The following is a 27949-nucleotide window of genomic DNA, read 5'->3' on the forward strand; positions in this document are numbered from 1 at the left end:
GTTCTGCGCTGCAGTTGATAATGAATTCTAGAGAGAAATTACAAGTTACACAATAATGATTTTCTTGACATATATCTGAGTGACCTTTAGCACTCACTGTTCTCAGAAATCAACATAACATTTCTTCTTTCTGAAGTACGTCCAAATGCATAGCTTCATCACCAATCTCAATACGCTGGGGGAACCATGGCCATATATACTACACAGGCACTAATATTAAATTACAGCTGGTCATCTCAGTCTTCAGACCTTCTCATAAGATTGTAGCTGCCATGTTGCATACCCATGACCATGAGGTGCCAACGATAAACATTGGGTGCAGTGAGCTTGCGAGTTCCCACTGAGTCCATGAGACTTGTAGACAGTGAGTGCCTTTTGCCATAGTGCTATGACAATGAAGGCACACCTTCTATAAACTTTAGGTGACAGGACTTACATCCTACTAGACAGACACAGAATACACCAGAATAATTCCAGGTGGTATAATTTCAAGCTGCTAATTGTTTAAATTTTTATTAGGAATTTGTCATTTCACAGTAGATGAATGTGATGCTGATGAGAATGTTCCTGAATTTTCCTGAAGTTTCTCTTGTTTGCTCTTACAACCATCTCAAATAAAAATGTTTCAGTTTTATTTTCATATCTCTTTTAGTTTCTGAAGAGTGATGGATTAAAATGATACAAATTGATGCATTTCTTTCACTCACTGTCTAATTTATCTCAGTGCTAAATACAGTTAAAAAGCTCAGTCACAGATCAAGATTCAAGACGTCATTATGTCTCACAGTTACAAAAAATTAAAAAGAAAAATAATTTTTTTGGGAATGGAATTATACAAAATGTTCCATTGATTTTATGTCCTTCAGTGCCAAAGAGAGGGAAGCAAAGTGTTACTCATATACAAGGGAAACACCATGTCTATGAAAAGATGTAAATGGAAAAATATCAAACATTTGAGATCCACAACAGTTTCAAAAGGCAATAAGGACACAGTCAATGACAAGCATGTGTTAATGTGTGTGTTGGATCTGTGGCCATTCAAAATTGTCAGGGGAGAAACATTTATTAGTCTTTCATAAGAACTAATCTGCATTGGTATGAAGGACAACACAGTGAGTGCACAAGAGGTTTTGCCTTCTGCAAGAAATGTCTTGATATACAAAAGATACAGTCAATGACATGAGAAGTTAGATCTTGTCTAAAGAAAAGGAAGCCTTTGACCAGAGTGAGTGTGATATGACATCTGATCTTTGAACTGACAATTACCACAAAATGGATTATGTTACTGTCACATTCAGTATTATTGTAGATTTTGAAGACAGATGTGAATTGAGAAACAATGTGCTTCTCACAACAAAGTTTCCAGATGTCACCAACATCAGTGAAAAAAAAAAAATTACAGAGTTACATGAAGAAGTGCAATAACACCTCCTAACTTGTTAGGAATTGATTGTAGAATTGCATATGCAAATAGGAAGTATCATTCTGGTTGAATGTGAACTGGTGTTACTAATGGATTGGCAGGTGCAAAATTATCTGGGTCTCCTAGAAGTAAGGGTTAATTAAACATAATATAATTAATAATGTCTGCTTGTGTCTGTATATGTGCGGATGGATATGTGTGTGTGTGCGAGTGTATACCTGTCCTTTTTTCCCCCTAAGGTAAGTCTTTCCACTCCCAGGATTGGAATGACTCCTTACCCTCTCCCTTAAAACCAACATCCTTTCGTCTTTCCCTCTCCTTCCCTCTTTCCTGACGAAGCAACCGTTGGTTGCGAAAGCTTGAATTTTGTGTGTATGTTTGTGTTTGTTTGTGTGTCTATCGACAGGCCAGCACTTTCGTTTCGTCTTTGTTTTTAGATATAATAATGATGGTATTAATACAAATGTGATAGAATCCTTGAAAGTAAAGTATGAGTGAAATGGAATTTTTTCGATATCTCCATTTAACCGTAACGGGTTTAGACCCTGTCTGATGGAGAAAAAATAAGTGAATTGCTGCCATAGCTGCAATAATAAATGGTAATACAAAATGAAATGTAAAGAATTGATTCAATGTTGCATTATCAACAGCAAATCCTCCTCACACTCATTGAATTAAATCTGTTCCTAAGTATGGAATTGCTGATAGTAAATTAGTAATTACTGTTTCACCTCAGAATGATATTTGGCCTCAAGGTAAAACGTATCCTATAAATGCAGTTGCTATAACTAATAATAGAATTACTGTACCAATTATTCAGGTGTGCATATATATATATATATAAGATCCATAGTAAATTCCTCGTCCTACATATCCTCTGGAACTAAGCAAAAGGACGTTTGTAATGGATCATGGGTCGACCAAAAGAAAGCTCTTCAACACAATGAACTTGCTGCCATGTGCAGTGCATTGCATTACCACAGCATTAAGGCAAACATTGCCTAAAAAATTCCTTAGTGAAAAATTGCCTGAAATTTATAGTTCCATCCAGACAGTGTGTAGAGTTGTAGGATACATAAAATGCTCTGGTTCAATGGCAACATTAGGAGGGAAAAAAAGCCATTACATCAAGATGTTGCAACTACATGGAGTAGCATCTACGTGATGCTGAACTCATTTCATTTGTAAAGAAAAGACACTGGGAACTTGTTATTGGAGAAAAGCAAGCAGCAAATGATATCTTACTATCAGTCTGTTGTAAGACATGACATAATTACATTCCTGGAATCTTTTAAAGAAGCCACAAATGATGTGAATGTTGAAACAGATCTGACCCTGCCCTATGTAGCACCACGGGCATTACATTTATTTTATTCCTGTCAAAGTGACGATGACAATGTGGTGTTCAAATTGCTGAGAAGACATGCAGGAACTTTTCTAAAAGAGAAAGTCATTAATAAACTATGAGATTCTCATTACATTTTCACATTGTTCATCCGCGTTTCAAGAAACTGTAGTTCTAAATGAGGAAAAGAAAGGAAATATAAATCAAACTTTTTCTCGTAAGTTAGATAGCATAATTGTAGATGAAGAGAAAAAAGATCTGATGCTTTTTTCCATAAAGAAGTTCCAGAGCTGATGTTTATCTACTTCCATATGTAAAAGTGGACCTGAGAGATATCTGACTATGGATGGCCCTGGTAATGACTTCAAGAATATTTTGTCTTGGAGGAAGGCCAATGTTTGTGTCTTCCGTAAAGTCTCAAAAGCAATAAAAGAAGTTCTATGCATTTCCAACATTTCCACCAATAGTGCTACAAATTAAAGAAATTTTATCATATTGGCTTATTTACATCAGAGTAACATTGCTATATCGGTTTTATTAATCCATACCAATATGAGGGACCAGATGAAACATAAATAATTTGTAACTTCCTGGCAGATTATAACTGTGTGCCCGACCGAGACTCGAACTCGGGACCTTTGCCTTTCGCGGGCAAGTGCTCTACCAACTGAGCTACCGAAGCACAACTCATGCCCGGTACTCACAGCTTTACTTCTGCCAGTACTTCGTCTCCTACCTTCCAAACTTTACAGAAGCTCTCCTGCGAACCTTGCAGGAGAGCTTCTGTAAAGTTTGGAAGGTAGGAGACGAGGTACTGGCAGAAGTAAAGCTGTGAGTACCGGGCGTGAGTCGTGCTTCGGTAGCTCAGTTGGTAGAGCACTTGCCCGCGAAAGGCAAAGGTCCCGAGTTCGAGTCTTGGTCGGGCACACAGTTTTAATCTGCCAGGAAGTTTCATATCAGCGCACACTCCGCTGCAGAGTGAAAATCTCATTCTGATAAAAAATTTGTGTAAACACACACACACACACACACACACACACACACACACACACACACACAGTTACACTAATTTTATGGCATTTTTGATACTATACTGTGTCTAAACAAGAGAGCAAGAAAATGCAAAGACCAAAATACTATGTTAGTGAAACAATGTATTCATTAAGTGTTTACTTATCATGTATTCATATACATTCATTAGCAGGTCATTCATTATTACTCTCCACCTATTTCCCTTTCACTAAGAGTATGACTGAGCCGCCTCGTTCATGAGCACCTGCGTTCAAGTCATGAGTCACTCACTGCCCCGCTCATGAGTAGATGCCAAGATGCCAGGCTCTTGAGTAACGAGCTAGTCTGATGTGTGTACTGTCCACTACTTTGTTTAACTCTGTTCCATATACTTAATAATTGCAGCACACTGTTAGCTTGTTAAAGTCATACCTTTTGTTTGGTGATCTGTATTTCTAAAATAAGGCATTTCCATTAACCTCACATGCAAGAGAGAACAGTCTTTCACGTCATTTGTATAGACACTAAGCTTTTATGATTAATTATCTAACAGATATGATTCAGCAACATGCCACAGCAGCATTCATGTTTCATAATTTTGTTCTCAGCCACGTTAACTCATTTTAAAAATGGTGGTCAATAACAATTCAGATTCAAGTTCTTGGCTTTGGGGAATAAAAATCCATGTGTTAATGTAATGGCCAACCTGAGACTTTTTGACTGTAGCATTACATTTAGTCCTACCTATTTTAGTGGTATAGCCAAAGTGACACAGGTTTATAATTGTAAACAGCAGATAATTGTTTATTTTAAATTCCCAACTGCTTATTGAACTGTATGTTATGTTCAGCAAAGATATGATTTCCAATAGTCAATTGAAGTATGATAAATTCAAATAGATATATTTCATTAAGAGATAAAATATCTTCCTCAAGGGAATTTACGATCACAGGCAAGTTCATTACTAGTTTCAGCTTCAAATGAGTAGCCCAGATGCAAAAGCTGCTAAGTGCACTTTTTTCTCAATTTTGATTTTAGCACACTACTGTATACATTTTTTCAGTACCTACACAATGGAATAGGTTTCTGATGTGTTGGCAAATGTGCCAACACCTTGTAGATAGAGGAGGCCGAAATGCACGCTATAATCTAACGCAGACGGGCGTGAGGTCTGGAACAGGATACGTAATGAATGCTATAAAGAAAAGTACGTAGCTGCTGGGATAACTTTTAATCCATCATTTGTATACAGTGTTCTTGATGATACAAGTGAGACTCTCTCTAGATATGGTTAATGGCGCCTTGCTAGGTCGTAGCCATGGACTTAGCTGAAGGCTATTCTAACTATATCTCGGCAAATGAGAGAAAGGCTTCGTCAGTGTAGTCGCTAGCAAAGTCGTCATACAACTGGGGCGAGTTCTAGTACGTCTCTCTAGACCTGCCGTGTGGTGGCGCTCGGTCTGCAATTACTGACAGTGGCGACACGTGGGTCCGACATGTACTAATGGACCGCGGCCGATTTAAAGCTACCACCTAGCAAGTGTGGTGTCTGGCTGTGACACCAGTTTCAGAATGCAAAACCCACTATGAACCATTGAAACTGGCAGTGGAAAATCATTTTCAGTTGCAAAAGTAGCTAACTGCACATTGTCTTTGGGTACAAAGCCCACTATATATCCAACATTTGCACCCTCCCCCCCCCCCCCCCCCCCCCCAAGTTCAACAGTCATGACAGTCACCTTTCCATGTCCAGATTCAAAGCATACCAGCTGATACCAGACTTACCAATCTAGACATTCAAAGCTACCTTTCAGCTTATTACAATTAGAAGGGATACTTTTCTTATTCAGAGTTAGATTGTCTGTTCTAGCGAACACATATGCAATGTGTTGTCAAAATATATGCCAATCAGCACAGTTCAGCTGATCAGTAGGATGTCTGTTGATGTATTTGCATGAGTGTTTTGAAGAAAATAAGTGATATGTGGACTGTTTAAATGCAGAAGATGTACAAACGAAGTGGGAGTAATTGAAATAGTAGGAATTCTGCAAGAAGTTGTTAGTGGAACAGAAATGTTTCCAAAACAGAAAGGTAAGAACATGAAAAGTGTTATTAAAGCAATATTATGTAATAAAAATAGTGCTGACACTTATTGTTATGACATACATGGAAGGATTAGTGAAAGTTACTGGTAACTGGCATTTCCAGAGGCAAAAAGCCAAAAAAATCATGTTCCTGAAAAGCCAAAAGAAGAAGATTTGTCTAGTTTGTGGAGAGCCCTTCTACCACTTTGAAGCTGGAGAGAGAAACAACATCCTGAAGAGAGGAAAAAATTTCAGCAAAGGAAATGGCTCAACACCAATCATAGCTGGTGTAGAACTTTTGGAAGCCAAACTCAGAGACGTCAAAAAGTTTTTGGAACTCCACTTCGGTGAAGACTGAGCAACCAACGACAAACTCAAATCCTACATCAAAGTGTCAGATGAGCAGGAAGGCACTCCTAGAGTCACTTCTGCTATTTCCAATCATCAGAAGGAGCCAGAAACAATTCTGAGTTGATGAGCAATGTTGAAGTTGATGTCATTTAAAAGCAATTTTCAGCTAATTTCATTTTGTAGAATTTGTTGTTGTTGTTTTATTAAGATGCAATTTTTTAAAGCCTGATGTTGAATATTCACAGTTGTTGTCTTATTGATGTTACGTGAGTTTTTCCTGGTAAAATTATGTCACTTTAGTATTTTTATACAACAATTTTGTAGAATTTTCAGACTACTCTTCAAAATAAAAGATATTCTGTTTATATTTGCAATAATTAAATTTCACCCTTCTGTCATTCCTATCACATCATTTAATAGCAGATTTCGCTGCCGAATGTTTGTTTTGTTATAGGATCGATATGTTTGCAAAACCCGCTAACTTCATAAATCGGGTGCGAAGACCACTAAGTCAATGTTTCACTTAGGATTTTAAAATATAAAACATAATTGCAGATTTCAGTCATTAATACCATGTAATTAAGTATTTTTAATTATTTTTAGAAAATAAATGAAAACTTCAATAGTTTGGATGGTATGAGTTTTTCACGATCATCTCAGTTTCGCTTATCAATGCAGTTAGCGGCTTTTTCTTCTGTGTTATCAAACATCAACATACCTGGAGTAATATTAGGCTGAGTGTATGCCAATCCTACATGTACAAAATTGACAACTGAATTCCCAACAAAACTTTCACAGAAGTGACAAAGCCAGAAGATGAGTGAAAGTGAAGCCAGTAGCAAAACACAGTGTGAATGTTGTAAACTGGGCAGAAAATAATGGACACATCACACAAATGTCAGAAAAGGAAGAGGAAACAACAAAAAATTCAAAATTGTAATTTAGATACCTAGCATGAAGTTGTTTTTGCCATTACATAATGATTTTACATATATGAAAGTTCTTTTGGTTTTCCATCTAGAATCACACTACCTACTTTTATTATTACTGATGGTAGGCAACATACATTTTGAGACTGCCCCCTTACAACCATACTTCACCTATAGCTATAGCAAGGTGCTTTCATAACAGTGAAAGTTTGTGGCCTCTGAGAACCATATATCAGACTGTGATGGCATTTTTCTGTGGCACAGATGAAGAAACTCTCAAATATTGTAATATGAAAGATTGAAATTTGGATAAATATTTGTTTTTTGGTAATTCTAAGATTGTATGGAGCAAAAATTTCTGATAATAAATCAAGTCTACAGCAGTTCTACCCATTAGTTCTTTTATTTCCATAACTGTTCTGAGCTCATTCATTGTCTTCATATTGAAATAGTGCTGCACTGGACAAAGTATAATGCGAAGCAAGTATTTTCCAGCCAAACAACAATGCTAAAAGTGTTGAAACATAGGCACAAATAAGAATATCCTTATAGGTATCAAATAAGAATATCCTTATTTGAACTGATTCAGTAGCAAAGAGCTAATTAAATACTAAGAAATTATTATTAATGCCTTAAGATTACCAGTGTGGAGTTAGATGAACCTTTAAAATTAAGAATAGTGTAGGTAAATAACATGACTTTCAGTGCAACACACATCAATTTAAGCAGAGAGAAAACAGAATTAATAAGTGTGCATAAACACTCCCACATGAGAAGTAGAGTTCTTAGTTGTGAAACTTAATTTGTGTAAAGAGTGTACAATAAAAAAAATTAATATTTTGGATCACTTCTAGAGTAACACTATTTCCCAGTGAAGGCACATACCTAAAATAAATATGTTACAAACTTCCAAATAAAAAAAATATTTAACAGAACACTAATCATCTTAAAAGACCAAAAACATGTTCTACAAACAGAATTTATATCATGTTTCTACACAAACTCACTGGAAGAAATTTTGAGCTTAAAAAAAATTGGAATATATGTTTTAATATATTTTGCATAAATAGATATAGGGCTACTCTGCCTCTTCTTTAAAAATTATTATTTTGGCTCCAGTTCATCAGTGTATGGATCTCTGTTGTAAAGCATGTTATAAATAATTTGTTTATTATTCCTTATGATGACTTCTGAATACTAAACCTCAACGTAATTACTTTGGAATCATACCAAATTTTAAACTTTTCTATTTAGTTTTGGAGTAATCAAAATATTCTGCGGATGACTGATGAGTTTCACTCCTTTAAAGTCACATCTACAGGCCTTTATGCTTTGGTTTTATTTATTTATGCATTTCTGCAAAAGGGGAATTTTTTTAACATCTGATATTAATCTAAATTTTCGGAAGTCTTTTCTGGAAGTATTTGTCTGAAGTGCAGCCTTGTATGGGAGTGAAACATCGATGCTAAACAGTTCCGAAAAGAAGACAACAGAGTCTTTTGAAATGTGATCCTATAGAAAAATGCTGGAGATTAGATGAGCAGGTCGAATAACTAATGAGATGGTACTGAAGCAAACTAAGGAAAAAAGAAATTTATGGCACAACTTGACTAAAAGGAGAGATTTGTTGATAGAACAAATCCTGGGGTATCTAAGAATTGTCAGTTTGATAATGGAAGGAAGTGTAGGAGGTAAAAATTGCAGAGGGAGAACTTGTTTTGAATATGGTAATCAGGTTCAAATGGATGTAGGTTGTGCTAGTTATGCAGAGACAAAGAGATTTTCACAGGACAGACCAGCTTGGAGACCTCACCACACCAATCTTTGATGACAGCAACAAGTATAACAACAAGAAAGTTTATTTTAAATCAGAATCATAAATTAATTAACAGCAACAAAACTGAGACAGGATAAGTATTAGTAAGGTATTTAAGCAATGCTGTTATGCTCAGCTTTTACTCAGGCCATTTAGTTTGGTTAAAAAAGGTAGATTTTAAATATCAAGTGTACCTCAGACATATGTGAAATTATGTAAAGCCATTGTATTTGATCGCTGTCGGGCCACAGCTGAAAGTAAAACATGTAATAATAGACAACATGTTATCCAATGTGCCACTGAAACAAAGTACTGTCAACTCCTTATTAATAGTTGTTTACATTTAGCACCAGCCATAAATACCTCCATCAATTGACTCCTTCTGATGATGGAAATGTCTTCTCGGGTTGAAAATATATTCATAGATCAGACCAGACACGATACCTCCAAGTATTGGACCTAACCAGTGCACCTACAACAAATTAAAGATATTTTAAGAAATTGCCCTTCATCTCATTTCCTGCGTTATTTAACTTCACAGTAACCCCACAAATGGCAAAATATAATTTCACAATAACAAACAGCTTAATTATAGTTTCCCTCATTACTGAGGAATGGTATTTCCTCACCCTTGATGTATTTCCACTAATGAATATTTAAGTTACTTTTCATAAACCCACAACAAAAAATATGTGCTTTTACATTAACAATAAATTGTAATTTTAATGATCACCTTTGTCACACGAAGTCATCACAAATTGTTTACTTCCTTTATGGGAAAGAAGGTACACATGAAGTGCAGAAAACTTCACAAAATACCACTTTCAATTAACTACACGTATTTAAAGTGAGAAGAGAAAATGCAATCTAACACAGTAGTTGCAATGCTTCCAATCCATTTTTATACTCGCCCACTGCTGCCATTTTAGCCTCATTCATAGTTTCATTTTTGATTTGCTCTTCTATCTGACCTGTCTATTCCTCTCCATTTCAATTCCAAATCTGACATTATCAGATCTTATTAGTTGCTTCAGTTCACCTGTTGGTGTTCCTCTCTTCCTGTCCTGCTGCGTTTTCCTTCACTGGTGTTCAAAGTGAGTTTCCTTACTTAGCATAATTTTTTCATCTCTATATGTAACTGCAACTACATGTGGTTTACAGTGTAGTTACATTCAGAAGATACAACACAGGTGTGTTAAAACAACTCATTCAGCATTTCCATATTTGGTCAAATAGTCTACAATTATGACCAGTGTTTCAGAATATGTTACAAACTGATACCACCTTCTGTCAATGAGCACATATCACCAGGTGAGATATTGGCCCTCCACCAGTGACTATCATCATCAGTGCAGTTTCTATGGCTGATAAAAAACAGTCAGTTTTCTTCCAGATGACACCAATTCTATTCAAGTAATTCCTAGGCCCTAATCTCATATTTAAGTCTGCCAGAAACTATGCCACAATCCTTCTGTAAAAATTTACAATGCCTCATGCTGATAATGTACAACATATTCAAATGTGTCACTTGTGTAAAGCGTCTCATAACTCCATTTTCTATGTATAAGAGGAGGTACTGAGCAGTAGGGCAGGAAATATTAAGCTTTCAAAGCCCTTTATTATAGTTGGCAAGAAATACACACATCAAGTTCCCACCCATACACAGATATTGTCGTCTCTATATGCACTACAGAGAAAACTGGCTGTTTAGTTCAGTTTCTGTTTGTCCCTAGATCATATTTTACAGTGATTGGAAACAAGCATGTTTAATAGTTGATTGCATTTGTTGTGACAAAGGATTTTGTCCATGAGCTGAGCAGTTTTTGTACCAAACCTTAGCACTTCCAATCATGTGAGACCTTAACTTTTCCCGGCGAATTGAATGTTGAATCATTTTTAACAGATCTTTTATTTATTTATTTATTATTTGTCCTATAGATCAAATCAGTACAATGGCTTGTACAACTGATATGGGATAAGTCAATACAAATATACAGTTTACAGGAGTCTAAAACAGTAAACAAGAACACAGAAGAATGATTATTTTACATTACCTACAAAATTATGTTACTTAAAGTTACAGCTTTACAGAGAATTTTTACATGATGTGACAAAATTGACTTAACAACATTCAGCTCTGATACATTATCATGCACTAAGACAATTTTGATTCCAAATATTCCTGGATGGTATAAAAGCAGTCTTATAAAAGAGATTTCACTGTCTGTTCGAATTTATTTATTTCTTGGATTTCTTGTATCAAAGTTGGAAGATGATTATATAATTTTATTTCCATGCAATTGACTCCATCACTGTACAGTTTTGTTGAGTGGGGAAGTATTCTTAGAGAGGTTTTTGATCTTGTGTCATAATCGTGGTAATCCATATTTTTGCTAATTTTGTTGATCCTTTTTTTGGTAAAGAATAATAATTCTAGTATGTATTGGCATGGGAGGGGCAAAATATTTAGTTTCTTAAATAAATGGTTTACAAGTGTCTATTTGTTTTTTGAACATAATTGTTCTGACTACCTTCTTTTGCAGTTTGAATATCTTAATTGATTCAGAATTTTGGCCCCAGTAGATGATTCCGTAGTTAAGTACAGAGTGAAAGAGTGCATGGTACCTTGTGGTTAGGGTACTTGTGTTAGTGACATTCCTTATTGATCTAATCATGAAGCATCCTTTACTAAGTTTTGTGCTGGTAACGTCAATGTGCCTTTTCCATGTGAGCGTATCAGTAATAGTGACCCCCAAAACTTTTATTTCATTTTCAAGTTTAACATTATTTTTTTCCAGTGATATAGTTGGTAGTAATGGATTTCTCTTTTGGGCAGTGTGGGAGGTTATTCCAGTTGTCTTTTTTGCATTAAGCAGCAGCCTGTTACTTTGAAGCCATCGACTTATTTGATCTGTGGTCCTATCTATATTAGATTGGAGAATTTGTTCAGGCGCAGATATGAGTATAGAGGTGTCATCAGCGAACAAAAGGGTTTTTGTGTCTTGTAGGCTGTGAGGAAGGTCATTTATGTAAAGTAAGAACAGCAAGGGGCCCAGGACGGAGCCTTGGGGAACGCCTTGTTTTATGGTATGTATGGAGGAATGTACAGTGCTAGCTGTACTTGAGAGCTTAGTTTCATTTAATTCGACATACTGCTGTCGATCTTCCCGATAGCTTTTAAACCAGTCATAGGCATTTCCTCTTATTCCATAGGAATGCATCTTTTGCAAAAGTATACTATGATTAACCATGTCGAATGCCTTGGTTAGATCTAGGAAGATACCTATGGCTAGGAGTTTTTTGTCCACAAGCTCCAGTGCATGATCTAGATGTATTACATCAGTTGTAGCTTTTTTACTTTGGAAGCCGAACTGAGCAGGTGACAGGATATTTTCTTTGTCTACAAAGGACATGATTCTGGTGGCCATTATATATTCAAATACTTTACTAAAAGTTGAAAGCAGTGCAATGGGTCGATAATTACTGGGATCCTCTTTGCTTCCTTTTTTGTGGACAGGTATAATTTTTGCAATTTTGAGCATACCAGGAAATGCACCATTCAGGAATGAGAAATTTATTATGTGGGCTAGGGGTTTACTGATAAAGTTACTGCAATTATGAAGGAGGAAGCAAGGAATTTGATCTTGTCCAGCAGATGATTTTTTTTAAATTTTGCTATGAAGTGTCTTTTCTATTTCAATTTCAGATGTAGGCCTTAAAAATAGAGTCTCAGAGCATAAGTTTGGTTCTAGTTGTAAGGGACAGCTATTTTTAGGATGGTTAGCCAGGTTTTCTACTGTTTCTGTAAAGTAGTTATTGAATTCCTCTGCTGTTTCTTTCCCACTGGAGACTAATTTTCAATTTATTTTTAAGCTAATATCACTTTGTAGTTGTTTTCCTCTATTAGTATTCATATTAATAAGTTGCCACATGCTTTTGCTCTTATTTGATGACAATTTGAGGTGTTTATCATTCTGTAGCTTTTTGGCTGCATTTACTACGTTCCTTAATATCTTTTTATATAGAGTAAAGTATCACTTAAATGCTTCACTGCTGCTTAGTTTGGATTTGCTAATGTCAAAAAGTTCTCTTTTTCTTTGTGATGATCTAATGATTCCTGGGGTGATCCAGCTGGAGAGTTTTCTATCTTTGTTGATACATTTTGTTTGTAAGGGAAAGTGGCAGTTAAAATAATAACAGAAAATATCCAAGAATGCTTCATATTTGCTGTCTACTGTTTGAGCCTCATATACATTTAGCCAGTTTTCATTTTGTATATCAAAGAGGAAAGTATGCATGTGGGTTTTATTGAAGTTTCTCCTCTGTACAGTGATTTTATTGTGTTCGTGACTGTTATTTTGCAACCAGACCTGCATAATTAATGCATTGTGGTCTGAAAATCCTAGTTTGACGGAGGATACAGTACAATTTATATTGCTTGCTACTTGATCCAGACAAGTGGTACTGTGATTTGTTATCCTGGTTGGAGTGTTAACCATTAGGTCTGAGTTGTAGCTGTTCATAAAATTTTTAATGCTTAGATGGCTAGAGTTTTCTGAGAGAATATCTATATTATAGTCACCACATATTAGAACACTATATGATTTCCTTTTACTTAGATTTTCTATTACTGGTGCTAGATTTTTGTAGAAAGTCCCTATGTTACCAGAGGGTGACCTGTAAAGTGCTATTATATAAACATTTAGATCTCCACTTATTGCCGCCTCTACTTGGGGAGCAAAAATCCAATGCTCTTGGGTATATTTTCTTCCATCCTAGATTATTCATTACCTCACCACTTTGTATATCCTCTGATTGCTATAAGTATAATCTGTCACTGAGCTTGGACTTCTCCAGTGTGCTATCATTCATCTTCTGGTTTCAACACATTCATCAAATTCAGTACAGGTTTCCTGTGAGCTTGTTCTTTATTGTTTGCAATGTCCACTCTTAAAACATACATAACTAATTTTGATTAAAGATTTGGACTACTAAGTTACAGGTTAACAGTCCAAAAACCAAATATTCACACATCATTTCATATGGGTCTGATTCTGTTCCGCTCCTCACTATATTGAGTGCTATTTCTGATATTTACAGTTTCAACCTCCGCTACGGGCAATTAATACAAAATTATAGACGACTGCTATTTGTGACTAAGAATTCTATTGAAACGAACTTCCTCAAAGCAGTTACCTCTAGGAGACTGTTAATAGCATGCACCAGAGTATCACAATTAACACAGATTTCAATGAGCAGTCATACTACTTGTTATCTAATGTATGTTATGAAACTGCCTTTAGTAATGACAATGTTGAAATAGGCTAATAATTATTTCGAGATTTTAAACATGGCTGCAACAGCAACTGTTGAAATTCTTCACGATAAAGGATGACAGCCAAAACAGTTGCAGGATAAAAATTTATTAAAATTCTTGACCACATTTTCGGTATATATAAATATACCTTCATCAGGAGAAAAAATCTAAAATTACATCATGGAATGGAGATTAATAAAACAATTGTCGTCAATAATTAAGACATCTTCTCCATTTGTACAACATGACAATGTGCACAGGATCAATGCGAACAGTTTAACACCAGTACTTCACCTGATGAAGGTATATTTATATATACCGAAACCTTAGTCAAGAATTTTAATAAATTTTTATCCTGCAACTGTTTTGGCTGTCATCCTTTATCGTGAACTAATAATTATGCTTTTAATGCTATTTACAGGCATTCAACCTACTTACCCAGTGATCTTCCCACTTGTTCATCACAAAAGCAGGTCCCAGAGCTCTCGCTGGGTTTAGCGATGGAGTCTGCAACACATGAAACAACAATTGAATCAGACATTAATTGCAAAATACCAGTTAACAGCATAAAATTGTTTGACTGACAAATAATCACAGGCAAGTGATGGTCATTGCAACAAACATTAATCTTCTTCTGGTATTCCTATATTTCACTCCAATTTTCTGACTACAACAGAATCATCCATGAACAAGCTCGTGGAGATGCCTACTTTATTAATCAGGTTATTTGTGTAGCTGCAACAGACCTGACAAATGTCACTTCAACACTGTTCCAAGATGCAGGTAGTTGAGGAAGATTATAAATTGGAGTATTCGATCCCAAACTAGTATCCATGACTTGTTATGACAAAAGTTGCACAACTTAAATATTATATATTATGGCTTTAGAATGGTATTGTCTCCTTGATATATACTGACAGTATTCACTGAATTTCTTTATTCATCAGGAAAATGTCTTATTTTATACATAGCCATCTGAAATGAATAAAAATCATTAACTTTTCAAGCAAAAATTCTGTCTGACGGGCAATTTTTTCAAATTGTGTTGCATAACTATGTGTGTCACTGTATGTTATAGCCAGTTATTAAAAGGAGAGGTAACATCTGGATTTGTTCAGTACTCTTGGTCATCACAACTGCTTTCAGGAGCATCTGTATGAAGATTAATTTTTTCAAGGTTTTAAGTGTTCCCGTATCAGTCCTAAACCTATTGTTATTGGTTCTTACCTTGGTTGTGATATATTAGGTTGCACAAACTCTTGCTCACCCCCAAGGTTCATTCTCTTCTTCTCCTTCCATTCGTGTGTCTCCTTGTTCTGTTGTTACTGCTTAGTTCCTAATTCTCATAAAACACCCTAACATCTTCTGCAGACACACTCTTCCCTGGTTCTATGGGCAACATACATTTTGACAACCTTCACATTGAAATCTGAATGTGTTATTGTCTCTAAATATTTCTTGATTTCGGTTCCTGCATTTATCATCAAAGAAGAGTCATTTATAGCATAATGTGGGAGACATTGTAAGACTATCACAGTTAACAGGATATAATCCACATTTCTTAGACCCTTGCACAAAATTTGTAGAAGCTGTTTGTTCACCTAGCTGCAATGCCTTCACCAGTAGACCACTAAATATGCCCTTCAGAAGACACTGTTTCTTCTTTCCTTCTGTAATCTTCCTCCACTGAGAAAGAATATCTCTCTAGTTTTCACTGAGATGAGAGAAATGAGATTATCTACAGTAATTACTGTTGTGCCTTCTTCCTTTAAGGCAAAGGGTAGTAAGTGAGTTTGAAACCGATCACTGAACACTCTCAGTTCCATCAACCCACTCTTTGATGAATTCATTCATGTTCCACAATGTGAATTGTAAATCTTGTCAGTTCACTTTTGTTTACCATTAAAAATGATGTATGGAGGAAAGAATTCTCCTGCTGCACTCCTACACAACATTACAGTAGGGTACAATTTTAAGATGTTCTCAGTTTCCTTATGATTTCAAGATATACAATGAAACAAGAGCTTTTCCTTTTGCTGGTGTGTCATGAAATCCCATTTCATCAAAACTGAAAACATTTTCAGAAGGAATGCAGCAACTATGTCTCTAAAAATGCCTCTCACAATTGCCAACTAGGTACATCATCTGCAAAGCAGTGTACTTTTCTTTCACCGTTGTCAAGATGATATGGGTTCACTATGCACCTCGAGTCCATGGTAAACACCCATGCTACTGTCAATGATACAGTTGTCAACAAAATTTCTTTCCTCAGTCTCCATAAACACTGTTGGCTTTCCAACTTTACAACAGAAGTTTTTTTTATTTTATTTTTTTTTATTTGTTCACAATGGTTTGTTTTGGTATCCATGCAACTTCCCTAGTCCAACAATAATTTTTTCTAATACTTTCTGCAGTGTTTCAGTCATATGGGTTTTTGTGCCATAATGCTGAGTACCAGATTAAATGCCAGTATTGGTAGTTTCAACCATCAAAATCAGAATGCATGCAATGCCAGCTCATTCCGTCAATTTTAATCTTATACACGCATCAACAAAATCCTTACATCACCTTTACATTGTCTTTACTACCCTATGAGGAGTCGTAGACAGCACCCACAATGGGCCTTGAACTGTTTAATCATTTTGAAACGATCAAATCACAGAAAAATTTTACATCCCAAGTGTCATACTGGAATATAGCAATGTGATTGTTAGATTAGGAAGGCTGTATATGGCCAGTCCTAAATGGCTCTTGTAAAAGATCAAACAATTTGTCAACATTTAAATTGTTTGTCAAATTATTTGGCAATATCTAGCTTTGTTTGACCTGTTTGTTAAACAAAAAAAATACCGTGTTCGAGAGAAATTTTGGTCAACGGCTGATTTCTCAACAAAGCGGTTGTGGAAGCCACAATGTATATGGGTAAAAACGAAAGAGCACTGTCAATTACCAGAATGGTAGAGAGGTTGCGTCTTTCCCAGCTATATATTACACAGGAAAACATTAGGATGAATATTAATATTCTACCCACAACATACAAATGGGAGTATAATAAAAATTAAAGTTGACGTAATCATCAGGTTCTAAGTGTAAAATTTCCTTTAAAAGATTTTTATGTGTGCATTTACCTCTCCATTTCAGCCATTCCATGGACCAACGTTTTTCTTTTTTCTCTTCTCTATACACAGAGCTAATGTCCAAGCAACAAATGATTTGTCTGCATTGGCAGCCATTCCCACTAGTGTCAAAATACTTCGTGACACGTACGGATTGCAACAGCTGCTCAAAGGTGAGGTTAAAGTTCACAAATATTGTTGGAACGTCTGGGCACTTGTTGGGTAGAAAACAATTACTAACCAGGAGTCTCTTCCAAAAGTCGAGTCAGAACTACAGAGTCACCCCAATCGAGAAAAGCTCTATAAAGTTCTGAGTGAACTGGAACTAGCACTCTATCCACTCCCTCCCCCCTCCCCTGCTCACCCTTCTTTCTCTCTCTGGCTCCACCCTCCCTCTCCTTCTTGCCCTCCTACCTCTCCCTTTGACCTACCTCTTCCCCCCCCTCCCCCCCTTTGACAGTGTGAGTGCTTCGCCGACGATCGTCGCCTGTGTTTCGATCGTCGCCTGTGTTTCCGTGGGTCAGTGTCCTTCTGTTTGTGTCCAGTGTTTTCGTCAGTGTTTTCTACAACGTTCGTGTCTCCAGCTGGACGTCTTCACCTGTTTTTCAACTGGTGCCACCCTTCATTACAGTGTCTTCCGTCGAACGACTTCTCATTTCTTGTGCAGTGTTCATTTTGTGTTTGCCATGTTTTTTTAGCCCGCATCTCGTGGTCGTGTGGTAGCGTTCTCGCTTCCCACGCCCGGGTTCGATTCCCGGCGGGGTCAGGGATTTTCTCTGCCTCGTGATGGCTGGGTGTTGTGTGCTGTCCTTAGGTTAGTTAGGTTTAAGTAGTTCTAAGTTCTAGGGGACTTATGACCGCAGCAGTTGAGTCCCATAGTGCTCAGAGCCATTTGAACCATGTTTTTTTATTTTTTCTATGCCTTCCGTGTATTTATGTTGTGTCTTTTGGCCGAAGAGCGGGATATGTAGGCCGCTGCCGGTCCGCCTCAGCTGAGGCATGAATTCACAATAAAGGAAAAAAGAAAACTGTAACTAGAAGGCGGCACTCACCGAGACGAGCGAGCAGGCGAGATAGGCCATGCCGATGCTGACGGACGAGCCGCCGAGCCAGCGGCGATACGAGTCCATGGAGACGCAGTAGGTGAAGACGACGACGAACGTCAGGATGAACTCGACGCCGAAGCCCTCCCAGGCGGTGAAGTGCGGCGGCAGCGACACCAGCGTGCTCAGCACCGGGGACTGCGAAGCGGACACCAGGCCGCTCCCCGACGCCGGCAGCGTCACCCTGAAACATAGCAACGCTCGCTCAAGACTCAGGTTCGCGATATCTGCGACATGGTTGATGGCTCGAATTACCGTGTTTCCAGGACTATTAGAAGTTGTTATTCCAAAAAAAATGATGCGTCGCGTTGTATACTCCAGCAGCGATAACACATCCCTGGCCCTCGCAGACTGCTGCAGCCAAGCAACAGCTCTGCTCAGTCGATGCTGAAGTACTGGTTATTGCTACTTTTTAGTTTCCTCTGTTAATGCCTGTGGATAAAACGAACATCGCACTAGATTCATTAGGGATCGCTCTATCGATAGGGCACGCAAAATTCTACTATATAAAAATGATTTTGTTTGTAACCGGAAAGAAACTGACGCTTTCTGTCGACATTGGACGCCGCCTGGAAGACGTGGTGAGCGGCATTTGTTTGGGCTTTCAGCTACCCATTGCAAAAATGAAACGGCAAATATCTGCCGAAACACCAGAGAAAATGAGCCTAACGACTCCTAGAAGAGAGGACCAGTACAAAACAGATGGCCGGGCGCCTGAAGATGAACAGAACATGTTCGAAACGTGTTGCGTTATGTTATACTCAGCATAAAATAAAAAGTGACTGGTAGCAGAAACTTGAAATAAATAATTGTTCGAGGGTAATCCCAAAAGTAAGGTCTCCTGTTTTTTTTTTTTATAAGTATACAGACCTGTTTATTTCTACTATGGTTTACATCAGTTTACAACTTGAACATTTAGCTATTTTTCGACGTAATCACCATTTCTGTCGATGCATTTCTGTAGACGCTGTGGCAGTTTTTGTATGCCCATGTCATACCAGCTCGCCGCCATGATGTTAGAAAATTATGAACTTCTTCTTTCATCTCATCGTCGGAGCTGAATCGCTGGGACCATAATTAACGCTGACAGGTACTGTGAGACTCTGAAAAAAATCAAACGGACAATTCGGAACCGGAGAAGAGGAACGTTGAGCAAGGGCGTACACATTCTCCATGACAACGCCCGCCGACACATCGCTCGGCAAACCGTTGCTCTCCTGCAACAGTATCAGTGGAACATAATCACCCACCCACCCTATAGTCCTGACTTGGCACGCAGTGACAATCACCTGTTCCCTAGGTTAAAAGATGGTAACTATGTCGAAAAATAGCTAAATGTTCAAGCTGTAAGCCGTCCGGGGTGGCCGAGCGGTTCTAGGCGCTACAGTCTGGAACTGCGAGACCGCTACGGTCGCTGGTTAAAAAACCTGCCTCGGGCATGGATGTGTGTGATGTCCTTAGGTTAGTTAGGTTTAAGTAGTTCTAAGTTTTAGGGGACTGATGACCTCAGAAGTTAAGTCCCATAGCGCTCAGAGCCATTTGAACTATTTTTTCAAACTGTAAACTGATGTAAACGATTGTAGAAATAAACAGGTCAACGTACTTATAAAAAAATAGGTGACCTTACTTTTGGGATTACCCTCGTATTCCCAATATTTCATTACTATACAGTAATTATTTTTTTGTGTTGCGATTTTTTTTTGTTATTGTAGTATAACATAGAATATAAAGCATGCTAGACAATTTAAATAGTCAGTAGTGTGAGGATAGAAGTTATAAGGGGGCAAGAATTGATGTAAGCCGCGAAAAATGGCACATCTCTGTATCCACTCTGAAACGTCCCCTTAAAAAAATTATGAATGACTGTGCTTAAACTGACACACAATATTTTTTAGCGCAACGCAATCTGACTTTCAAAAATCCCTACAAAAGAATGGGCCTGACTAACAATAACCTACACCTTTCACGAACCACTTACCTCACAAAAATCTTCGTTACTCAAACTACTGCAATACAGCGTGCGCCAATACTGCCAGCTCAATAAAAGATTCTAACTACTGAAGGCACTAACTACTGATAGGCATAGTTAGCACATGAAAGATTTTGATAGAGAACAAACCTTAATAGTGTTCAATATATATATATAAGACTGGATGTCATGAACTCAAATTTACTGTCTGATGGACACACGTCCAGATCATCCGCTCTCAAAACTCCGCCATCTCTCTCCCAACATCCACCACTGCCTGCGGCTCACCTACTGCGCAACGCTATGCGCTGTTAACAGCCACCTGCCCAACACTACAGTAGCAAATTCCAACAATGCAAACCAGCCACAGACTGCTTCCAGAAGACATAACTGTTTAATATCTTTCTAACAGATTTTGATTTCGGAGGAACAAACTGCATGTACTCTGTGTGTGTGTGTGTGTGTGTGTCCCTTTTCACTCCTTTTTCTGTGCCTTCCGCGCTACGTCTTCTGTCTCGTTTCACTGCGGGAAGAGAGGGAAAGGGAGGCGCGTGATCCAACACGGAACAGCTCGTCTTCACACGACTCCATTTGTCGTATCTGCCAGAGGGTCAGCCGCGGGGTCGCTGTCGTGTCGCAACGCCAGGGGAGAAAGCGGCGGCAGCGCCCTCAGACCCGCACGACGCGCTCGCTGGCTGCGCTCCAGCGGAAACACAACACAAAACAACGCTGGAGCGCTTCCAGTCGCTATATAAAGGTCCCGCCACCCTATGGAGGCGCCACAGCAACACGGCTTCATCAGCCAGCATTCTGCCGGGTGACGGTTTCTAAAGACACCGGAAAACCCGACGCTGCGCTCGGTCCATTGTTCCATCTGCAGTCGTATCAAACATTTTACGCTTACAAGCGTCTGCTAGACTTCCGCGTGCTAATTATCCACTTGTATCTACTAAGTCACTTGTATCACCTAAGTCACAGCTGCAAAATACTAACGCGAATTCTTTACTGACGAATGGAAAAACTGGTAGAAGCCGACCTCGGAGAAGATCAGTTTGGATTCCATAGAAATATTGGAACACGCGAGGCAATACTGACCCTATGACGTATCTTAGAAGAATGAATAAGGAAAGGCAAACCTACGTTTTTAGCATTTGTAGACTTAGAGAAAGCTTTTGACAATGTTGACTAGAATACTCTCTTTCAAATTCTGAAGGTGGCAGGGGTAAAATACAGGGAGCGAAAGAATATTTACAATTTGTACAGAAACCAGATGGCAGTTATAAGAGTCGAGGGGCATGAAAGGGAAGCAGTGGTTGGGAAGGGAGTGAGATAGGTTTGTAGCCTCTCCCCGATGTTATTCAATCTGTTTATTGAGCAAGCAGTGAAAGGAACAAAAGAAAAATTCGGAGTAGGTATTAAAATCCATGGAGAAGAAATAAAAATTTTGAGGTTCGCCGATGACATTGTAATTCTGTCAGAGACAGCAAAGGCCTTGGAAGAGCAGTTGAACGGAATGGACAGTGTCTTGAAACGAGAATATAAGATGAACATCAACAAAAGCTAAACGAGGATAATGGAACGTAGTCGAATTAAGTCGGGTGATGCTGAGGGAATTAGATTAGGAAATGAGACTCTTAAAGTAGTAAATGAGTTTTGCTATTTGGGGAGCAAAATAACTGATAATGGTCGAAGTAGAGAGGATATAAAATGTAGACTAGCAATGGCAAGGAAAGCGTTTCTGAAGAAGAGAAATTTGTTAACATCGAGTATTGATTTAAGTGTTAGGAAGTCGTTTCTGAAAGTATTTGTATGGAGTGTAGCCATGTATGGAAGTGAAACGTGGACAATAAATAGTTTAGACAAGAAGAGAATAGAAGCTTTCGAAATGTGGTGCTACAGAAGAATGCTGAGATGGGTAGATCACATAACTAATAAGGAGGTATTGAACAGAATTGGGGAGGAGTTCGTGGCACAACTTGACTAGAAGAAGGGATTGGTTGGTAGGGCATGTTCTGAGGCATCAAGGGATCACCAATTTAGTACTGGAGGGCAGCGTGGAGGGTAAAAATCGTAGCGGGAGTCCAAGAGAAGAGTGCACTAAGCAGATTCAGAAGGATGTAGGCTGCAGTAGGTACTGGGAGATGAAGAAGCTTGCACAGGATAGAGTAGCATGGGGAGCTGCATAAAACCAGTCTCAGGACTGAAGACCACAACAACAACAACATCTACTTCATCCATATATCTCGCTTGCTCTCTGTAGGGCTCGTTCCGTGAACATCAGCATGTTTTACATTTTCACTCTCATTTTTCGCTTGGCAAAGTGTGTATTGCATTTGAACTGTTTAATGTATTCATAATGAAAGTAAAATCTTCTTAGAAAATCGACACGTTTTGTGTGAACACTTCAGTCAACATTCTTTTAATCAAAAATTGTTGATGGAGACTGCGTCGGCCGCTGTGGTCGAGCCGTTCTAGGCGCTTCAGTCCGGAATCGCGCTGCTGCTACGGTCGCAGGTTCGAATCCTGCCTCGGTCATGGATGTGTGTGATGTCCTTAGGTTAATTAGGTTTAAGTAGTTCTAAGTCTAGGGGACTGATGACCTCAGAAGTTAAGTCTCATAGTGCTCAGACCCATTTGAACCATTTTTGAAGGAGACCGCAACCAGCTACAGATACTTTTTAAAAAGTTTAAGTCATTGCCATGGTTTAAGTAGCCACAACCGTCAGCAGCTTGTCGTCTGCTCCTGTAACTGGACACTTCTAAAATTCATAAGAACAGAAGAGGTTAAAACATCGTACACTAGAACAAATTGCAACAGCAGACAACATGCCGCTCACGATATGGACAGTGTACTAAAACAACTGTAGCCACCGAAAGATGGGCATAATGCACCACAACCGGTCATGGCGATGAAATAAAGCTTTTCCAAAAGTATTTGCGGCTTGTTGAGGTCCCCCTCAACAATCTTTAACTGAATAAGAACAAGACCCAGCTTCGATAAAAGAACGCTCTTTAAGTATTGCGGAGCTTCGTGGAAAGAAAAATCCTAAGGAAACGAAATTCATCCGCGAAGGATACCACTTGGAAAAACTTTTATGACCTATTTTCAGAATTCAAAGAACTGCTGCGTGAATCTACAGCTTTGTTTTGTAAGCGCGAAAGCGTCGCTTTTGTGCTCAATCATCTCTCAAGTACTCTTTTATACAAGTGTGTGGTCGAATTTTGAATGCGCATGTCACAATCCAACAAATCAAGAAACATATTTCCCCCTACCACTATTATCCCATGTAATGACCACTGTGGTAAAATTACAGACATTAGATATTACATGCACGATTGCCACACGACGCAATACAATAAATCAAGAAACATATTTTTTCCTCCCAAAATTATCCCATATAATGACCGCGACGATAAAATTACAGAAATAGGCCTTACTAGCAAGCTTACCGTCAGTCCATCTTTCATACACCACCGTAAAATACATACGAGGGTCACTCCAAAAGAAATGTACACTACTTTTGTAAAAATACAGTTTTCATTCTGCATTTGTGAAAGTTTTACAGTGTGTAGATACATCCTTCCCACTTGTTTTCAAACTTAGTTCAACCTGTTCCCGTGAGTGGCGCCGTCACAGCATGTCTTCAAGATGGCTTCTACACTTGACGTTCGTCTGAAGCAACGTGCTGTCATAGAATTCCTGTGCTATGAAAACGAGACAGCGGGAAACAGCCACAAGAGGTTGAAAAAGGTGTATGGAGATGCTGCTGTCAATCGCAGTACAGTTAGTCGGTGGGCAAGCAGGTTACGTGATGAAAGCGGGCACGGCAATATTGAGGATTGTCCTCGCAGCGGCAGGCCTCGTACTGCATACACTCCAATGTGCAGAGAGTTAACGAATTGGCGACTGCTGACAGACGCATCACAGTGAACGAATTGTCACCCTACGTTGGGTTAGGGGAAGGAAGTGTTTGCAGAATACTAAAAGTGTTGGCGTTAAAAAAGGTTCCCAGGATATTGACAGTGGCTCACAAAGAAACAAGAAAAACGGTATGCAGCGAACTTTTGGAACACTACGAGAATGGTGGAGATGAATTTCGTGGAAGAATTGTGACACGTGATGAGACATGGCTCCATCATTTCTCACCAAAGATGAAGAGGCAATCATTGGAGCGGCATCATGCAAATTCACCCAAGAAAAAAGAATTCGAAACCACACCTTCTGCTGGAAAAGTTATGTCTACGGTGTTTCTCGATTCTGAAGGACTCCTGCTTGTGGACATCGTGCCAAGTGGAACCACCATAAATTCTTATGCATATGTGACGACACTTCAAGCTCGACTGAGTCCTGTTCGACCACATCGGCAAAAGCAGGATGTTTTGCTGTTGCACGACAATGCACGACCACATGTCAGTCAAAAAATCATGGAAGCGATCACAGAACTCGGATGGACAACACTGAAACACTCGCCTTACAGTCCTGACCTGGCTTCATGTGACTATCATCTCTTTGGGAAGCTGAAAGACTCACTTCTTGGAACAAGGTTTGAAGATGATGACGCCCTTGTGCACGCTGCCAAACAGTGGCTCCAACAGGTTGGTCCAGAATTTTACCATGCGGATATACAGGCGCTGATTCCAAGATGGCGTAAGGCAGTTGAGAGGGATGGAAATTATGTGGAGAAATGAAAATATTGTTCCTAAAGGATGTATCTACACACTGTAAAACTTTCAAACATGTACAATAAAAGATGGATTTTTTTAAAAAAATAGCGACCCTTTTAGCATAGGAAGGGAGTCAAATTATATTGGTGGGAATCTTACCCTCCTCGCAATGTTTTACCGTGGCTTGCGGAGCACTAGCGTAGATGGATACAGAAAACCCGACATCAGCGATCAATACATGGCAAACACGACCTTCCTATAGAAACGTAGGCTCTTTGTACAGCTGAAAAAAAAAAAGTATTCAAGAACGCACATTACCGCGCTGAGAAGTTCGCCAGACGTACGTCATGGTAACACAGAAACACTTCAGAAAGTTACCTACGTGAATGTTACAGGTAAAACCCCACCAGTACTGTACACGTTACTTCGCCAGTCTTCTTACTTACTTTCGTCAGTATGGAAAAACGGGCACATAAGTTTATTACTTTCCTTAAAGTTTGTGGTAATTATAGAGACACTACTCTTGTCTCCTTCCAACCAAAGTGCCGCGTGACCTGTATTGTCCCATCATCTTTCTTCCACTTCATACATTTGTGGATTGCTCTGAAACTCGCCCGTTTGATGCCGTTATACTTCTTTGATGGAAGGAATGTGAGAATGGGGTCGAGGTAAGTACGCCAGAATTAACAAATGGTTTTTGAGAATATGAAATTCAAGATTTTTCTCCGCAGAACTCTGCCATAAGATTGCGTTTCGCTTTGAGGCCCAGTGACAAAGAGTGCAGCTGCGTGGCGTAGGAATTGAGAAGCAAGCGTGGTTGTCGGGACTTATCAACTGTTAACACCAGGGACATTTTAGATGTGCTTTGTGACACTGGCCTTCTTAAAACAGTTCATGTTTTAATGGTGTACTCCCGAGTCTTTATCCTAGCTGTATATTCAAGTTATGGGGCACTATTTCGACAACCGAGCCAGCTATCTTATTCAGGTATGCAATGCTCGAAACAGGCAGTGACTACGCATAAGAACACAACTCTTAGCATCTGAAGGAGACGGATAAAGTGGCTGTCGAAACATTGTGTATAAGACTAAACAATTAGAATGAACATCGAAAGCATATCATTAATCAATAATGCCAAGAAAACATTTTATGTCCAAGTTAATGCAGCTGAATAAAGTAACACATTGGATGTTATTTTACAAGACTGGTAATTGCACTCGAAGATATTTTACGATAATGGAAACCTGTAAATTTAAATGAGAACGTTTTTGATTAGGCTTTACTGTGATTGTTACCAATATCGAAGTCTGCAGCTCGTGGTCGTGCGGTAGGGTTCTAGCTTCCCGCGCCCGGGTTCCCGGGTTCGATTCCCGGCGGGGTCAGGGATTTTCTCTGCCTCGTGATAACTGGGTGTTGTGTGCTGTCCTTAGGTTAGTTAGGTTTAAGTAGTTCTAAGTTCTAGGGGACTGATGACCATAGCTGTTAAGTCCCATAGCGCTCAGAGCCATTTGAACCATTTGATTTGAACCAATATCGAATGAAACAACAAGTTTACTGTTACCAGTTATTTCTCTCTTGATTTATTTCCACGACGCGTCTCGGAGGTTTAAACCTCTATCATCTCCTGGGTTTATGTGTATTAATACGGCACATGTTTGTTGCGATATGACATCGAAGTAACCTGTGGCACTGTCTCCAAGCCGGCCGTTGTGGCCGAGCGGTTCTAGGCGCTTCAGTCCGGAACCGCGCTGCTGCTAAGGTCGCAGGTTCCAATCCTGCCTCGGGCATGGATGTGTGTGATGTATTTAGGTTAGTTAGGTTTAAGTAGTTCTGAGTCTAGGGGACTGATAACCTCAACTGTTAGTCCAATAGTGCTCAGAGCCATTTGAACCATTTTTGCATTTGCACCAGGTTCCTTTCCCTGTCGTATCACATAAATGCACCATCACACTATATAAGCACTGAAGGGACCCATGTTTCCTCCCTTCAGTGTTTATAAAGTGTGATGGTGCACTGCCGTAACACGACAGGGAAAGGAGCCTGTGGCCACTGGAGTCAGTGCCCCTAGTTTCCGTCAAAGTCGCACAACACACGACACATACATGGTTATTACAAATGATTGAAGCGATTTCACAGCTCTACAATAACTTTATTATTTGAGATATTTACACAATGCTTTGCACACACATACAAAAACTCAAAAAGTTTTTTTAGGCATTCACAAATGTTCGATATGTGCCCCTTTAGTGATTCGGCAGACATCAAGCCGATAATCAAGTTCCTCCCACACTCGGCGCAGCATGTCCCCATCAATGAGTTCGAAAGCATCGTTGATGCGAGCTCGCAGTTCTGGCACGTTTCTTGGTAGAGGAGGTTTAAACACTGAATCTTTCACATAACCCCACAGAAAGAAATCACATGGGGTCGGGAGAGCGTGGAGGCCATGACATGAATTGCTGATCATGATCTCCACCACGACCGATCCATCTGTTTTACAATCTCCTGTTTAAGAAATGCCGAACATCATGATGGAAGTGCGGTGGAGCACCATCCTGTTGAAAGATGAAGTCGGCGCTGTCGGTCTCCAGTTCTGGCATGAGCCCATTTCCGCAGGCTACGCGTGAAACTTGCCCGCACGCGTTCAACCGTTTCTTAGCTCACTGCAGGCCGACCCGTTGATTTCCCCTTACAGAGGCATCCAGAAGCTTTAAACTGCGCATACCATCGCCGAATGGAGTTAGCAGTTGGTGGATCTTTGTTGAACTTCGTCCTGAAGTGTCGTTGCACTGTTATGACTGACTGATGTGAGTGCATTTCAAG

The 27949-nt window shown here is 39.0% G+C and overlaps 1 protein-coding gene across 2 annotated transcripts in view; it reads right to left on the reverse strand.

The window, feature by feature from the left end:
- LOC126174475 (neurogenic protein big brain-like) overlaps nt 1-27949 on the reverse strand; it is a 297238-nt gene that overhangs the window by 6563 nt on the left and 262726 nt on the right. The window contains exons 3-6 of one of the 2 annotated variants that reach the window (XM_049921040.1): nt 18445-18679; nt 14715-14783; nt 9323-9431; nt 9154-9210 (exon numbers count right to left, since the gene is read on the reverse strand). In XM_049921040.1, the coding sequence (XP_049776997.1) occupies nt 9155-9210; nt 9323-9431; nt 14715-14783; nt 18445-18679 (469 nt within the window). In that variant the 3' untranslated portion in view covers nt 9154. The remainder of the gene's footprint in view (nt 1-9153; nt 9211-9322; nt 9432-14714; nt 14784-18444; nt 18680-27949) is intronic. The other variant, XM_049921039.1, reaches the window with a different exon arrangement.

The sequence above is a fragment of the Schistocerca cancellata genome, chromosome 1, assembly GCF_023864275.1.
Source record: "Schistocerca cancellata isolate TAMUIC-IGC-003103 chromosome 1, iqSchCanc2.1, whole genome shotgun sequence".
Classification (NCBI taxonomy): Eukaryota; Metazoa; Arthropoda; class Insecta; order Orthoptera; family Acrididae; genus Schistocerca; species Schistocerca cancellata.